General features: G+C 49.8%; 1 protein-coding gene across 1 annotated transcript in view; it reads right to left on the bottom strand.

Moving 5' to 3' along the window:
• CRISPLD2 (cysteine rich secretory protein LCCL domain containing 2) overlaps positions 1 to 16,350 on the bottom strand; it is an 89,944-nt gene that overhangs the window by 4,840 nt on the left and 68,754 nt on the right. The window contains exon 14 of the mRNA XM_033219191.1: positions 15,466 to 15,599. Within this exon, the coding sequence (XP_033075082.1) occupies positions 15,466 to 15,599 (134 nt within the window). The remainder of the gene's footprint in view (positions 1 to 15,465; positions 15,600 to 16,350) is intronic.

Raw genomic sequence — 16,350 nt, 5'->3', positions numbered from 1 at the left:
TTTTTTTTTTTTACCTTTTTTTGAGACTGAGTCTTGCTCTGTCGCCCAGGCTGGAGTACAGTGGTGTAATACTGGCTCACTGAAACCTCTGCCTCCCAGGTTCAAGCGATTCTCTATCCTCAGTCTCCGAACTAGCTGGGATTACAGGTGCATGCCACCATGCTGGGCTAATTTTTGTATTTTTAGCAGAGATGGGGTTTTGCCACGTTGGCCAGGCTGGTCTGGAACTCCTGGCTTCATGATCCTCCCGCCTCGGCCTCCGAAAGTGCTGGGATTACAGGCATGAGCCACTGTACCAGGCCCGATCACATTCTCTTGATCTCTGTCCTGATGTGAGCACCACCATCTTGATTATTGTCACTGTACAGGATGTTTCAGGATTGGGAAGCCTAAGTGCCCCCTTCCACTTTGCTCTTCTTGCTGTGGGCACAGCCTTCTGGAACACCAGGGATGCCTGGGAGCTTACCAAGGGCCACCATGGCTATCTCATTCTCTAGATCCTCCCCGATTTTCTGCCCCAGATGATAACTGCACATTTGGACTAACTGGCCTTCCTGTGTCCTGGCCACTAGGTTTGATACTGTTTCTGACAGCGGCCAGAGGTGTGTGGTTTTCCTGGCTCTGCTTCAAATCAAGAAAACCGCTGGTTGGCACAGTCCCGCCCCCATAGAACTTCCAGCCATAGGAGCTGGTGGGGGTGAACAGGAGCGGTCCCAGGCTCAGACACCACAGATCCCTCTGTTCTTACCCGAGCTCCACATTGTTTTGAACAAACACCTCCCTATTTGTTGTATGCCTCTGTGGTGTGTTTCTGGAGTCCTGAAACAGCTGTTTTTGCACACTGCTTTTGGGAAGAAGATTTCCCATGCATCCTGCTTTGGCATTCTGTAAATCTCACCTCTGGAGCGCATCTTCCAGACGCGAGTCTCCATCCCCACACCAACATTTAGTAACTGTGGGACGGTGGGCAAGTCGCTACGTCTCTTTGGGCTTATTTTTTATTTTTATCTTTATTTTGAGATGGAGTCTTGCCCTGTTGCCCAGGCTGGAGTGCAATGGTATGATCTCGGCTCACTGCAACCTCCACCTCCCGGGTTCAAGCGATTCTCCTGCCTCAGCCTCCCAAGTAGCTGGAATTACAGGCATGCGCCACCACACCCAGCTAATTCTTATATTTTTAGTACAGACAGGGTTTCACCATATTGGCCATGTTGGTCTCGAACACCTGACCTCGTGATCCAGCTGCCTCGGCCTCCCAAAGTGCTGGGATTACAGGCGTAAGCCACCAAGCCCAGCCCTGTCTTTTTGGACTTCTAAGGATAGTTTCCGGAATGTTCTGTGACAGTGCCGATGTTCGGGGGTACCTGGGTTGTGGGGGAAGGTCCAGGTAGGGGCCAGGCTGGAGAGGAGACCCAGAAGGTAGGAGGAGGGGAGTGTTAAATTGATGACGGGAGGCCATTGTTTTGGACTGGGCTAAGCCCGACAGACCAAACCAAATCAGATTGGAGTTGCCCTGCTAGGTGCCCCTCATCAAACTGAACTTAGAAATGGGCTGGTTTTAGGCCAGGCATGGTGGATCATTCCTGTAATCCCAGCACTTTGGGAGGCTGAGGTGGGCAGATCACTTGAAGTCAGGAGTTCAAGACCAGCCTGCTCAACACAGTCAAACTCCTACTAAAAATACAAAAATTAGCTGGGCATGGTGGCAGGTGCCAGTAATCCCAGCTACTTGGGAGGCTGAGGCAGGAGAATCGCTTGAACCCAGGAGGTGGAGGTTGCAGTGAGTGAGATCATACCACTGCACTCTGGCCTGGGTAACAGAGTGAGACTCTGTCTCAAAAAAAAAAAAAAAAAAGCAATGGGCCGATTTTCCAAAACTAGAAGATACACAGCAGCAACCAATCCAGAGGGCTCCAATCCATCTGAGCCAGCAGGACAGTGCGGCCTCCCTGCTTTAATCCTACAAGGAAAGTAACTGGGACGACCCATCTGAATTTTGTTGTTTCTTTTTTTTTTGAGACGGAGTCTCACTCTGTCGCCCAGGCTGGAGTGCAGTGGCACGATCTCTGCTCACTGCAACCTCTGCCTCCTGGGTTCACACCATTCTCCTGCGTCAGCCTCCCCAGTAGCTGGGACTACAGGTGTCCACCACCATGCCTGGCTAATTTTTTTTTGTATTTTCACCTTGTTAGCCAAGATGGTCTCGATCTCCTGACCTCGTGATTCGCCCTCCTCAGCCTCCCAAAGTGCTGGGATTACAGGTGTGAGCCACCACGCCTGGCCTGTTCATTGTTTGTACTCTCTGCATGCAGCCTTTTGCTGACTCTAAAACCTCCCCTCGCTGCTCAGTTCATGAGAACACCTTCTATTCTGTACATGGGATATTGCCTGATACACGAATTGCTAATAAAAGCCGGTTCGATCTTGCACACTCGCATTTGTTGAAATTGTGCTCTAGAAGGCAGCATGGTGCCTTGTAGACCCCAAAGCATTGTTCACAAAGTGCAACCAGGGCTGGGTGCAGTGGCTCACGCCTGTAATCCCAACACTTTGAGATCGAGGCGGGCGGATCACTTGAGGTCAGGAGTTCAAGACCAGCTTGGCCAACATGGTGAAACCCCATGTCTACCAAAAATACAAAAACAAAAATTAGCCGGGTGTGGTGGCAGCTGCCTGTAATCCCAGCAGCTCAGGAGGCTGAGGCAGGAGAATCATTTGAACCCAGGGGGTGGATGCTGCAACGAGCCAAGATCACGCCACTGCACTCCAGCCTGGGCGACACAGTAAGACTCTCTGTCAAAATAAAGAAAAAAAGCAAACAAAAGTGCAACCAGGAGTGTTCTTTCCACATCGAAATTAAAATGGAAAAGTCTAATCATAGCCGCACAGTTTAGTTTTGAATACACAATCCTCGCACATTATTCTAGATTTTAAAGGCAAAAAACATGCTCCCTCTCAACTCTGTCTTTTTGCACCAAGTTCTCCCCAGAGGAGAGATGTTCACATCTTATGCGGATGTAAACGATTACTACATTTTTTTCCCTCACCCAGTTTTTCACACAAATATTATATGCATACTACCATAGACATACCACTCTGCACTTTGCGTTTTTAGCTTAATAATATATCTTGGGATTTGTTGCTTTACTATACAGAAATAACTCATTCTTTTTATCAGCTGCATAGTATTCCTTTGTACTAAAGTGTTATATTTAACTGGGTCTCTACTGGTGGACATTTAGTTCTTTCTAATCTTGTGTGTGTGTGTGTGTGTGTTTATGTGTGTGTGCAGTGGCGCCATCATGATTCACTGCAGCCTCAACTTCCTGGGCTCAAGTGATATTCCCACCTCAGCTTCCCCAGAAGCTGGGACCACAGGTGCATACCACCATGCCTGGTTAATTTTTGTATTTTTTAGAGATGGGATTTCACCATGTTGCCCAGGCAGATCTCAAACTCCTGGGCTCAAGCAATCCTTCTGTCTCAGCCTCCCAAAGTGCCTGGATTACAGGGGCGAGCCACTGAGCCCCTGTTTTCTAACTTTTTACATTTGCAAACAGTGTTATTGTTGCCCATGGGACTTTTTGCCTCTGTGTGAGGGTGCCTGAGAGTGAGCTCCTAAGAGTGGAATTGCTGGACCAAAGGACATGCATTTGCATCCTGACAGCTGCCAACCTGCCCTGCATAAAGATAACACCTGCAGACTGCCCGGACAATGACAGCAGGGCTGTGTGATGCCCCCGGTGCCATGTGATGTCTTGCTTTTGGTTCTTGACCAATAGAAGGTAGGGAGTGGCATCCAGATATCATTTGCGTTTGCATCTTGCTCATGATGAAGGAGTTTGAGCATAAGATTAACAGCCTAGTCAGGATTTATGGGCAAGGTTTCCTTTAGGATCCCCGCTCCAAACAAAGAGAGCCCCCAGATAGGAAACTGCCAGACTAGCCAGGAGACCCCGGCCCCTCAGACTGCCCGGTAAGATCTGCAGTCCTCCGAGAGCAGGCTGCTTGCAATTCCTGGTTGTTTTTCAGCCGTTCTCCATGGCAGCCTCATGCTTTTGGCTACCCTGGAATTGAACTTTTGAAATGTGTATCAGATGGGAGCACGCGGAGAGATGGAGCTGCGAAGAAACGCCAAGAGCCAAGACCCAGGCAGAACGCTCGGCCTCAGGTGGCTCTGGACCAAGAGGAGGAGACAGAGTGGCCAGGGGCTGGGGTGACCCTGGAGGCCCTGCTGGTTTCTGGAAAGCTCAGATTCCAGGGCCCTCCTCAGGCCTTGGGGGACGTAAGATTTCCCTGAATTCTCTGTCCAAATGAATGTCCTGGGAGAATCAACCAGGGCCACAAGTTATTGTGGTAATTCTGCATGGGGGGCAAGCCACGTTGGGGAAAATTACCAGGGGTCTGTGTCCCTCCTGACTTAGTATGGGTCTGCAGATTCTATGGATGGCGCAGGGACAAGGGAGTCATTCAGGCTGCTGTCCAGATGTGTACACTGCCATCCCAAGGGCCCTGGGTGTCCTGCCTGGACAACCACGCACCGCATTAAACAACCTGCCCACCTTGGAGGTAAGAGCAGGCCCCGACAAGCTGGGCAAGTATTTCCTAACCCATCAAAGAATGTGCTGACACCACCCAGGATGTCACCATGCAACTGGCAGCATCAAATGTTGATACCATCCACTGCCACAGGTAAAAATTCCCACAGCTTTGGGTTGCCAAGAAAAATTCCCCACCTTCAGGCGGGTTGTTCATGCCTTAAGCAGTTATTAAGCTCCAGGTATGCTGGGAAAGTTGGTAGTTGTACGTGTCTGATGAATAATGAGTGTGGCTTGATAATTATCAAATTATCACCCTTCCCCCCAATTCTTTCCCAGATCTTGCCCTCTGGTTATCTTTTTGGATTAGCTTGTAACTCTCATACATGCCTGAAGGAGTATAAATTGCTGCAGTATTTCTGGGTAATTTTCATAAAAATCATTGGACTTTTTATCAAGTGTGTCAAGCAACTTTCTTTTTTTTTTTTTTTTTTTTTTTTTTTTTTTTTTTTTTGAGACGGAGTCTTGCTCTGCCACCCAGGCTGGAGTGCAGTGGCCGGATCTCAGCTCACTGCAAGCTCCGCCTCCCGGGTTTATGCCATTCTCCTGCCTCAGCCTCCCGAGTAGCTGGGACTACAGGCGCCCGCCTCGTCGCCCGGCTAGTTTTTTGTATTTTTAAGTAGAGACAGGGTTTCACCGTATTAGCCAGGATGGTCTCGATCTCCTGACCTTGTGATCCGCCCGTCTCGGCCTCCCAAAGTGCTGGGATTACAGGCTTGAGCCACCGTGCCCGGCCAAGCAACTTTCATAAACAGCACTAAACAACTTTGATAAAGGGTATTACAAATCCCTCAGGCAGGGCACAGTAGCTCACGCCTGTAGTCTCAGTACTTCGGGAGGCTAAGGTAGGCAACTGCTTGAGCCCAGGAGTTTGAGACCAGCCTGGGCAACATAGTGAGACCCTGTCTCTACAAAAGTAAAAACATTAGCCAGATGTGGTATGCACCTGTGGTCCCAGCAACTTGGGAGGCTGAGGTGGAAGGACTGCTTGAGCCCAGGAGTGCAATGGTGCAACCACAAACCACTGCAGGTGAGGCTGCAGGGTCTCACCTATGATGCCCAGGCTGGAGTGCAGTGGCGTAACTGGGTAACATAAGTGAGACCCTGTCTCAATTAAGAAAATAAAAGCCCTCAACCAGCTCTGAACCAATCGCTGAACTCAGCAAAGTCTGTCATTCAACCAGTGTTTACTGGGCACCTGCTATGTGCCAGGAGCTGGGCAGCGTCAGGGAGGTGGGGTTAGTAAGACCAGTGAGGCTCTTGCCTTCAGGAAGTTTACAGTCTGGGGTGGGGAGAGAAGTAGCAAAACGTGCAAGAAACAGTTTCAGAAGGTGATGAGTCAGGGCAAATGGCACAGATCCATCAGGGAGCAAGAGGACAAGCGCAGGCTGGATGGTGGAGAACGCGTCCTAGGGAGGGGCCATTTCAGTCTAAACACAGCCGGGGAACGCACGAGAGCCCAGAGGGTACCAGACGGCAGCTACAGAAGCTCTGAGGTGTGCACAATCTTGGTGCAGTCAAGGACCAGAGAGGCCAGGGAGGTGGAAATGTGGGAGGAAGATGCACAGACAGGGTGGGGAAGCGGGCAGGGGCTGAGGCAGCTGTGGCCTTGAATGGGAGGGGCGATTTGATTCTTAGTGCAAGGGCAATCACTGGAGGGGAGCCTTACACAGGAGAGGATGTGCTGACTTTTTCACTTAGCGCAACACTGTGCATTGCATTAGGACAGCACTTTGGTGGCTGTGGCTGTGGCTGTTCTACTAAGAGGAAGTTACCTAAATAAATGGTCAAGAAAGTGCACAGGCTTGCACAAAAATGTTCTTTCTACTGTTGTTTATTACAGTGAAAGAAAAACGGAAACAATCTGAGTGTCCATCAGTGATGATACATGGATGATGGTCTATCCATGCCTTGGAATCTGTGCATGCAGCCATTGCAGCCACGGTGTGGCTAGATAGGCTAGGGCTTGAAGAGCTAGTCACAGTCCGATTAACTAGACAATACTAATAGCATAATCCCTTTTTAAAAAGCGTATTTAAGCTGGGTGTGGTGGCTCACGCCTGTAATCCCAGCACTTTGGGAGGCCAAAGCAGGCGAATCACCTGAGGTCAGGAGTCCGAGACCAGCCTGGCCAACATGGCGAAACCCCATCTCTATTAAAAATACAAAAATTGGCCGGGCGCGGTGGCTCACGCCTGTAATTCCAGCACTTTGGGAGGCTGAGGTGGGCGGATCACGAGGTCAGGAGATCATCCTGGCTAATACAGTGAAACCCCGCCTCTACTAAAAACACAAAAATTTAGCTGGGCGTGGTGGCGGGCGCCTGTAGTCCCAGCTACTGGGGTGGCTGAGGCAGGAGAATGGCGTGAACCGAGGAGGCGGAGCTTGCAGTGAGCCCAGATCGCACCACTGCACTCCAGCCTGGGTGACAGGGCGCTACTCCGTCTCAAAAACGAAAAACAAAAAACAAAAAACAAACAAAAAATTAGCCCAGCCTGGTGGTGGGCGCCTGTAATCCCAGCTACAAGGGAGGCTGAGGCGCAAGAATCACTTGAACCTGGGGGGCAGAGGTTGCAATGCGCCGAGATCACACCACTGCACTCCAGCCTGGGCGAAAGAGTGAGACTCTGTCTCAAACAAACAAACAACAAAAAAGCGTGTTTATATGTAAACATAGAAGAAACCTGAAAGAAAATACTCTGGAATGTTTACAGAGGTTGTTTCTAGGTGTCGGCTATTAAGGTCTTAAAATTATTTTCACTATATTGTTGAGGTTTCTCTAGTCTTCTTTTTGAGACACGGTCTTGCTCTGTCGCCCAGGCTGGAGTGCAGTGGTGCAATCTCCGTTCACTGTAGCCTCCTCCACCTCCCGGGTTCAAGCAATTCTCCTGCCTCAGCCTCCCGAATAGCTGGGACTACAGGTGCGTGCCACCATGCCTGGCTTTTTTTTTTTTTTTTTTTTTTTTTTTGAGACGGAGTCTTGCTCTGTCGCCCAGGCTGGAGTGCAGTGGCCAGATCTCAGCTCACTGCAAGCTCCGCCTCCCAGGTTTACGCCATTCTCCTGCCTCAGCCTCCCGAGTAGCTGGGACTACAGGCGCCCGCCACCACACCCGGCTAGTTTTTTGTATTTTTTTAGTAGAGACGGGGTTTCACTGTGTTAGCCAGGATGGTCTCGATCTCCTGACCCCGTGATCCGCCCGTCTCGGCCTCCCAAAGTGCTGGGATTACAGGCTTGAGCCACCGCGCCTGGCCTTTTTTTTTTTTTGTATTTTTAGTAGAGACGGGGTTTTGCCCTGTTGGCCAAGCTGGTCTTGAACTCCTGGCTTCATGTGATCCTCCCACCTCAGCCTCCCGGTGTGCTTGGATTAGAGGCATGAGCCACTGCACCCGGCCTAGAGATGCCCTTTAAAGGCCAGAGTAAAGGGGCAGGAACAATCCAGGGATTCTCTAAAGAACTCTCCAGAATCACGGGGCTCCCTCTTGGAGGCCAGCCAGGGACAGGCACACAGGGCTGCATCCTCTTCAGTTGCCTTGAAAGTGACCCAGGGAGGAAGAGCTTGCCTTTTGGCATCATCCGACACACAGACGGGATTAAGGAGGGTGGATGGGATTAAGGAGGGTGGATGGGATCAAGGAGGGTGGACAGGATTAAGGAGGGTGGACGGCCAGTTCTGGTTCCGTGGGCAGACAGGAAAGCTGCCCGTGGAGTCCCGAACCCAGCATTAACAGGATGGCAGAAGAGGAACCCCCTGAGTGCTTGGTCTTCTGGCTTTTAAAAAGTGTAATTTCTTTTTAATTATTAAGAAATATCATTTATATGTACATAACTGTCTCTATATGTATAAGTGTACATACATGACTGTGGACACCGATGCTCCCCGACTTACAGTGCGTAGCGTCCTGATAAACCCATCGGAAGTCAGAAGTCCACATCAGAAACGCACCGAATACACCTCGCCTCCGTCACAGCTCAGCCTCGCCTACCTTCCGTGTGCTCAGGACACTGACCTTAGCCCACAGTTGGGCAAAATCACCTAACACAGGCCTATTTTACAAGGAAGTTAGTATAAAGAATTTTCAATCAAAACGCAAAATTTGAAGTATGGTTTTTGCTGAATACATATGGCTCTCACACCATTATAAAGTTGAAAAGTCATAAGTTGAACGATCTTAAGTGTCTAGGACTGTCTGCATATGTGTACATGTCTGTGTGTGTGTGTGTGTCTGTGTATGTTAACTGTGTGTGTCTCTCTCTATATATAATTTTTTTTTTAAAGGATTCCAATCCTGGCTGGGCACGGTGGCTCACACCTGTAATCCCAGCACTTTGGGGGGCCGAGGTGGGCGGATCACTTGAGGTCAGGAATTCGAGACCAGCCTGGCCAACATGGTGAAACCCCATCTCTACTAAACATATCAAAAAAAAAAAAAAAAAATTAGCCAGGTGTGGTGGCAGGTGCCTGTAATTCCAGCTACTCGGGAGGCTGAGGCAGAAGAATCACTTGAAGCCAGGAGGCAGAGGTTGCGGTGAGCTGAGATCGCGCCACTGCACCCCAGCCTCAGCGACACAGGGAGACTCCATCAAAAAAAAAAAAAAAGGATTCCAATCCTGTTCTCCCAGAGTCTCACCCCTCTACTGATCCCTCAGGAATATTTAAAAGTTAGACAGATACAGGTTTGGCGCTTATCTTTAGGACCTTGGGCTGGTTAATCCTTTTCTCTGAGCCTCAGTTTCCACATCTGTAAACTGGGTTCATCGAAGTGTGCACTCCTTAGGGACACTGTAAAAAGTCCACGAGCCTCTCCAGGAAGGTACCTGGGCCAGAGGCGAGCATCCAGCAGGTGCTCAGTAGCCGGGAGCTACAAATGCCATTGCCCCTGCTAGGCTTAAACCTCGCCCTCCCTTCACAGTGGGAATGTGGGGAGCGCAGGCCGGGTATGCACACGTGGTGAGGGAACTATCCTCACAAAGCCCACACTCTAGGGAACCGTCAAACTTCTTCATCTTATTTAATGAAATATATCATTATTCTTCGGGGGAAAAGGTTTCAGACTAGCACGTATAACACAATCTCTATTTTGATTTCTATGTGTGTTTTATGTGCATGGGGGGAAAGCAGGTCAAGAAAAGGTATAAATCAGCAGTTAACTGCGGTTAACAGGGCACCTGTTGGGACTCTCACTTTTTGCTCCCTGGATGTATTATTTAAATACTAAGTATATATTTCTTCTATTGTAAAGATAGGAACAAGTTTATCTTGGCATTCAAGGTTCTCCCTGGCCCCTTGTTGGGAAGGGTCTGTGCCCCAAGTTCAGTGGCCTGTCCAGGCTGAGGATGTCAGGAGTGCTGCTTAAAAGCATGGATTCTGGTACAGGTGGCCTAGGTTTGGGTCCCAGCTCTGCCCCTGGTAGGCTGGGTGACCTTGGGCAAGTTGCTTAACCTCTCTGTGCTTCCCTTTCTTTAATGATAAAATAGGGATAATGACATTTCCTACCTTGCAGGGCTGTTGGGGAATTAGATGTGCTAATGTGTGCAGAGCCAGTGGAAGTTCGGGATACGGGTGGAGGGAATGGGCACCCGCCTGTCTGCTATCAGCAGCTCCTGAGCAGAGAGAACCTCATGTCCCAGCCTTGGTATAGCCTGACTTGGGAGAGAGTGCAGTGCTCCTTAGATCTGGAAATGATAGCTCAGTAGTTTCTGTTTCTCAGGATTTCTGGACACATAGTGAGATCTTCAGTCACCCAAGCCTTGAGATTCTCAGTGCTGAGTTGTCTAATAGAGTAGCCACCAGTCGTGGGTGCTCACTGAGATCCAAAACGGGCTTGTCCGAATGGAGATGTGCATAAGTGTGAAATACACACCAGATCTCCAAGGTCTTGTATCCAAAACAGAATGTAAATTTCTTATTTCTAATAATAATTTTCTATTGATTACATATCGAAATAATATGGATATGCTGGGATAAGTAAAATGCATCCTAAAATTTCCCTTCCATTACTTCTTCCTTTGGCTTCTAGAAACTTTAGAATTCCATGCATGCTCACATCATATCTCTACCACACTTGCTACAGCAGACCACACCCCTCTGAGGACAGGGATTTTTTCTCTTCTGTTCCCGGCTGTGTCCCCAGTCCCTAGCCCAGGGGCTGCCCGTAAGTGTTAGGTGAATGAATTTGCAATTCAGATGGATGTCCACCCATGTATACCTTTGTATAAAGGTGAAATTTCAAAACATCAAGTGAGCAAGAATGCTCACCATCATTTTTGATATATTTCCCAATCTCTTGCAAAATCTGTATTAAAAATGGTTCTGGTCTAAGAAAAAATTCTGAACTGACATCCATCCAGATGTCCGGCATTTCCCCAAGAATATTCAGACACTTTCGTCCCAGTATTGAAAGCTCTTCCTGATGTCTTTTCTTTCCTTTGCCACCCTGGCAGGCGGGGGTGAGAGAGCAGGTGCTAGTCTCTTATGTTGCCTCATTTCTGCATGGCTGCCTTTCGAAACGTCCAGGAAGTCCTCTTCTAGAAGAGGATCATTGCTCAACCAAAACCACTGTGAAGCAGAACTGACTTTGGCCCCATGTGCTGAGAATTCCGTCTGGGGGTTTTGGTGGTTTGTGTGATTGAAGGATTCCCTACATTTAAAATACAGTTTGCCGTGAACTGGTCACAGTATATACAACATCTGCATCTCCGTTGGGACTGCCTATGACCCCTCTAGGGCTCAGCAGCCATCAGGGACAGAGCCACCCTCTGGCTCCGGGCTGGGTTTCCACAGCCCCTATTGGGAACAGGCTCCTGGGAAATTTCCCAGCCCCGTGCTTTGTGCAGAGACGGTGGCTGAGGTCCCATCGAAATAAGGAAAGAACAGGGCATGGCCATGCCCAGGTGTCTCTGCAGGGTTCTCTCGAGAGCCATGTCGAGTCCCCTCTGGAGAGTAAGACTGGCCCTCTCGATGCCTCTCTGAACCGTCCCTCCACAACAGTCACCTCCTGGGCCCTGCCGCTGGCATTGTCATTTCTGCACTGTGTCTTCTCACTAGATGGCAAATGCCACGATGGCAGAGGTCCACTGTTATGCTCCCTGTGGGATCCTGGGTACCTGGGACATTATCTGCACTCACTAAGTATATGATACCTGCATGGAGTGAGCGTTGGAAGGAAGGAAGCCAGGATGAAAGAACGAATTCCTGGAAGATCCCTGACTCCTTATCCTGAGAGATGAGTCACGTAGGCCATTCTTAGGATTGAGCCACCTGACCCTACGAGAAAAGAACCATGGCATCTTTTGAGGTTGCAGCAACAGGTGCCCCTGGGTTTTACGTCACGCTTCCTCTGAGCCACTAGCCGAGGGTTTCGCACACACTCTCTCACATAATTCTCATGGTGACCCATTAGATAGAGGAGCCGCCAAGGCTTGGGGAGACTGCCTGCCCGAGGTGACCCCATCGGGGAGTGGGTGAGCAGCGTCCTCAGCGCAGTGGGTGCCACGTACTGTCCTGGCCACCAGGCTGGGGGGGGCTCCAGTGCTCACTCCCCTTCTGAGATACGAGTTCTGGGGTCCCAGCACAGGTGTGCGATGAATACTCAGTAAATGAATGACTCTTTTTCTTGTTATTGCTGTTTTTTGAGATGGAGTCTTGCTCTGTCACTCAGGCTGGAATGCAGTGGCGTGACCTCGGCTCACTGCAACCTCCAATTCCTGGTTTCAAGCGATTCTCCTGCTTCAGCCTCTCGAGTAGCTGGGATTACAGGCGTGCCCTACCATGCCCACTAATTTTTGTATTTTTAGTAAAGACGGGGTTTCACAATATTGGTCAGGCTGGTCTTGAACTCCTGAACTTAGATGATCCGCCTGGCCTCCCAAAGCGCTGGGATTACAGGTGTGAGCCACCACTCCTCGCTGAATGACTCTTAGTAGCAAAATAATATCAGAGTCATGGGTATAAAATCTTGAAGATGTGGTGTGTGTTTCACACTTATGCACATCTCCAAATGGGCTCAGGATAAGCCCGTTTCAGGTCTCAGTGAGCACCCACCACTGCTGGCTACTGTATTGGACAACTCAGGGCTGAGAATCTCAAGGGTTGGATGACTGAAAATCCCTCTATGTGTCCAGAAACCCTAAGAAACAGAAACTATGGAGCTGTTATTTCCACATCTAACAGGCTCTGCACTCTTCCCCCAAGCCAGGCTGGAGCAAGGGTGGGGCGTGAGTGCTGACTGACTCATTTCAGGTTTGCCAGGTTCGGGTCACTCTTAGAACAGCAGCTGTCACACTCACAACGCCCCGGAGGGCCTGCTCAGACACAGGCTGCTGGGCCTCTCACAGAGATTCCGATTCAGCGGGGCTGCGTGGGGCCGGAGGATGTGCTTTTCCAACAAGCTCTGGCTTGATACGGACACTGTCAGCCTGGGGACCCCACCTGGAGACCTCCTGCCCTGCCGCCACCCCAGGGGGTAGGTAATATTATTCCTCCCTTTATAAGTGAGGAAACTGAGGCACAGAAAAGCTGAAACCAAGCATTATCACAGATGCCAGTCCACAGGACGAAGGAGCAGAGAGTCCGAGAAGGCAGAGAAGCAATGTCTTAACTCTGGAAATGCTGCAGAAAATCACTAAAATCTTTCTAGAGTGCAGAAGGCACCAGTGACATCTGTGCTTGGGAGGGCTGCCTGGAAGAGAACTACAAAGACAGCGACAGTGGCAATCTGGGTGGGTGTCACAGGAAGAGAGAAAGACCAGCAGCCCCCCAAACCCTGGGTGATAGCGGCGGGGGTGGGGAAGCTGCTTTGGGGGCCTTCTCTCCGTCCCTGCCCTCCCCAGGCGCCTACCAATGGGGCCCCACAATGAGGCCCCTGTCCCCAGCCCACAGGGCACTGCCGTGATGTTCTCATGAATCAGCCCGACAGGGAACAAATCCCAGCTGGCTGCACTGCTCAGGGAGACTGTTTTCTCTTAAAGAGGGTACAAAGAGCTCAGTAAATTGACGCTCTGGGATTTCTTTCCAGCCCCGCCAGGAAATTCCTCCTAATCAGCTACTTCATTTCCCTCCCATTAAATCAGTGGAATTTCCCTTCATTAAGCTTTTCCCAAACAAAGGCCGCACGTGCTGAAGGAGAAAACGTGGAAGTTGTCTACTCAAGCTCTTCGGGGCTGCCGATGGCAGAGTCACCGGGCAGGGGTCCCGGGAAGAATGGGCACGATCTGGGTACAAGTGACGCTGCGGCGTCTTCACAGGGTGAGCCCGCTGCTCAAAGTGCCCAGGAGGCTGGCGGTGGAAGCAGGGGCCGTGTTCCAGCAGGCAGGGAGGCTTGAGTGTCCAACGTCCCAGGACATGTTACAGTCTTGATTTTATTCCTTCTCTAAAGAGCGGCCCTCAAATATGAAATCTTCAACATTGCCCTGTTATGAGCTCGCTGTGGTCCCTCAAAATCCACATGTTAAAGTCCTAAAAGTCCTAACGCTCAAGTGCACCTCAGAATGTGACTGTATTTGGAGATCTTTAAAGAGATAATCACAGAGGCCCAGTGCAGTGGCTCACGCCTGTAATCCCAGCACTTTGGGAGGCCAAGCCAGGTGCATCACCTGAGGTCAGGAGTTTGAGACCAGCTTGGCCAACACGGCGAAACCCCATCTCTAGTAAAAATACAAAAATTAGTAGGGGGTGGCGGCGCATGCCTGTAATCCCAGTTACTCGGGAGGCTGAGTGCCTTTTCTGAAGGACACTCGGGAAAGGCCCCACTTGAGAATTTTACTTCTAGAGACTTCCTTTTGTTTTTTCTTTTTTTTGAGACAGACTTTTGCTCTTGTTGCCCAGGCTGGAGTGCAGTGGTGCAATCCTGGCTCACTAGAGCCTCCACCTCCCGGGTTCAAGCGATTCTCCTGCCTCACCTGACCTCAGGTGATCCACCCACCTCTGCCTCCCACGGTGCTGGGATTACAGGCTTGAGTCAGCACACTGGCCCACTTCTAGGGATTTAAGGAAACAATCACAGTGTGTGCAGAGATTCCCGGAGAAGGCTACTTACTAGGGGAGGATCTGCCTCCCGGGATGGAAAGGACTTACACCAGCTATGAAGAGAAGCATGCTACAGTCATTCGCAGTCACTACCAATGACTTATGGTTGTACATTTCCATAAAGGTATGGTCTCGAGTGGGAATATGGAGTAATCAACATAACCCTCATTTGCAGAGTGCTTCTTACTGCCAGGCACTAGGTAGGCACCATCTCCGTTCACCTCCCAACAGCCCTGTGGGGCAGGGTCTATTATTATCCCTATTTCACAGATGAGAAAACTGAGGCTCAAGGAAATCAGGTGGCTTGCTCGGGGCCACAAAGCTGGTAAGAAACAGGACCCAAGTCTGTAGGACTCCAGGCTCCCTGATCTTATTTAACTCTATGTAACTATATTATGATGTAGCTTTATATGACTAGTATGTAACTATCATTTGATCCCATTTTTTGTGGGAAAAAAAAATGCACACACACACAAAGAAAAACAACTGGAAGGATGCACGCCAAGCTGATGAGTTACGGATGATTGTTTATCTTTGAGCTTATCTGATGTTCCTACGGATTCTAAATGTTCTATAAAAACGTTCATTGATAATAGGAAAAAAAGTTCTTTTTTTTTTTTCTTAATCCCAAATGTGATAGTAGGGAAAAGCATTCCCTATTTTGAAAAACAAAAGAAAGAGAAAAGCAAGGAAGGCTCTTACCTGGGAGTCCTGGTAAGAATTCATGCAAGTCTACCGGAGTTTTATTTTAAAGGGTAATGACTCTGGGTCTCTTCCTAGGCCCCCTGAGGGACCATTAGCAGCCAGGCTTGGGTGTCAAAGGCTGGAGAACACCGCCCTACCTTTCAGACTGAACTCCGTTCCTGAGCGAGCCCACGTAAGTCTTCTTTTTATCCACGGGCATCACGTCCACGTCACCCCCGCTCTCGTTGCTGATGACCCCTGCGTGCACGGCTGTCTTGCAGATGCTCGAGGTCTGGAAGCACAGGAGGGACTGTAGTCAGGGACGGGGGTTCCAGTTCACAGGTCAAGCCAGCTGGGGCTCAACCATTCACTGCCAGGCGCCCTGGCCGGTGGGGTGTTGACCACAACCCCTAGGAAATAATCATCACTACCTTGATTCCTCGGTGGTCTCTCCAGAGAGACTGGACATTATGCATTCATTCATTCGTTCAACAAGTGTTTTCTAAGCACCTATTATATGCCAGGCACTGTATTAGGAACTGGGGGAATTCAGCAGGGAACAAGATAAAGACCTTGCCTTCATGGAGTCAAGTGAGCAAATAAATAAATACACAAATGAGGTAGCGCCGGTTATGAAGAAAACAAAACCAGCTAAATGCCTGGGTGGAGGGGGCCTACCTGAGAGTAGTTTCATCGGGGGAACTGCTCAGGGAAGACTGAATGACAGACAGGAAGCCGTCACAGCCGTGGGAACGTCTCTGCACAGAGCATCCCAGGCAGAGGGAAAGGCTCGTGCAAACGCCCTGAGGTGGATGTGAACTCATCACGTCCAAGAAATAGACGGACAGGGTGGCTGGAATACAGTGAGTCAGGCAGAACGTGGCAGGAGGTGTGGGCAGGGGCCATTCATGCTGTGTAGACTGGACACAGGGTGGGTTCTGGACTATTCTAGGTATAAGGGAGCAGCTGGGTACCATGCAGAGGCAGGATGTGCTGTTTTCTGACATCATCAAGGAGTTCAATTTCTGGGTGATGAAACCTTC

Source organism: Trachypithecus francoisi, unplaced genomic scaffold (genome assembly GCF_009764315.1).
Source record: "Trachypithecus francoisi isolate TF-2019V2 unplaced genomic scaffold, Tfra_2.0 Lachesis_group10, whole genome shotgun sequence".
In the NCBI taxonomy this organism is placed as follows: domain Eukaryota; kingdom Metazoa; phylum Chordata; class Mammalia; order Primates; family Cercopithecidae; genus Trachypithecus; species Trachypithecus francoisi.
The sequence above is the reverse complement of the archived record's forward strand: the minus strand, read 5'-3'. Positions and strand labels throughout refer to the sequence as shown.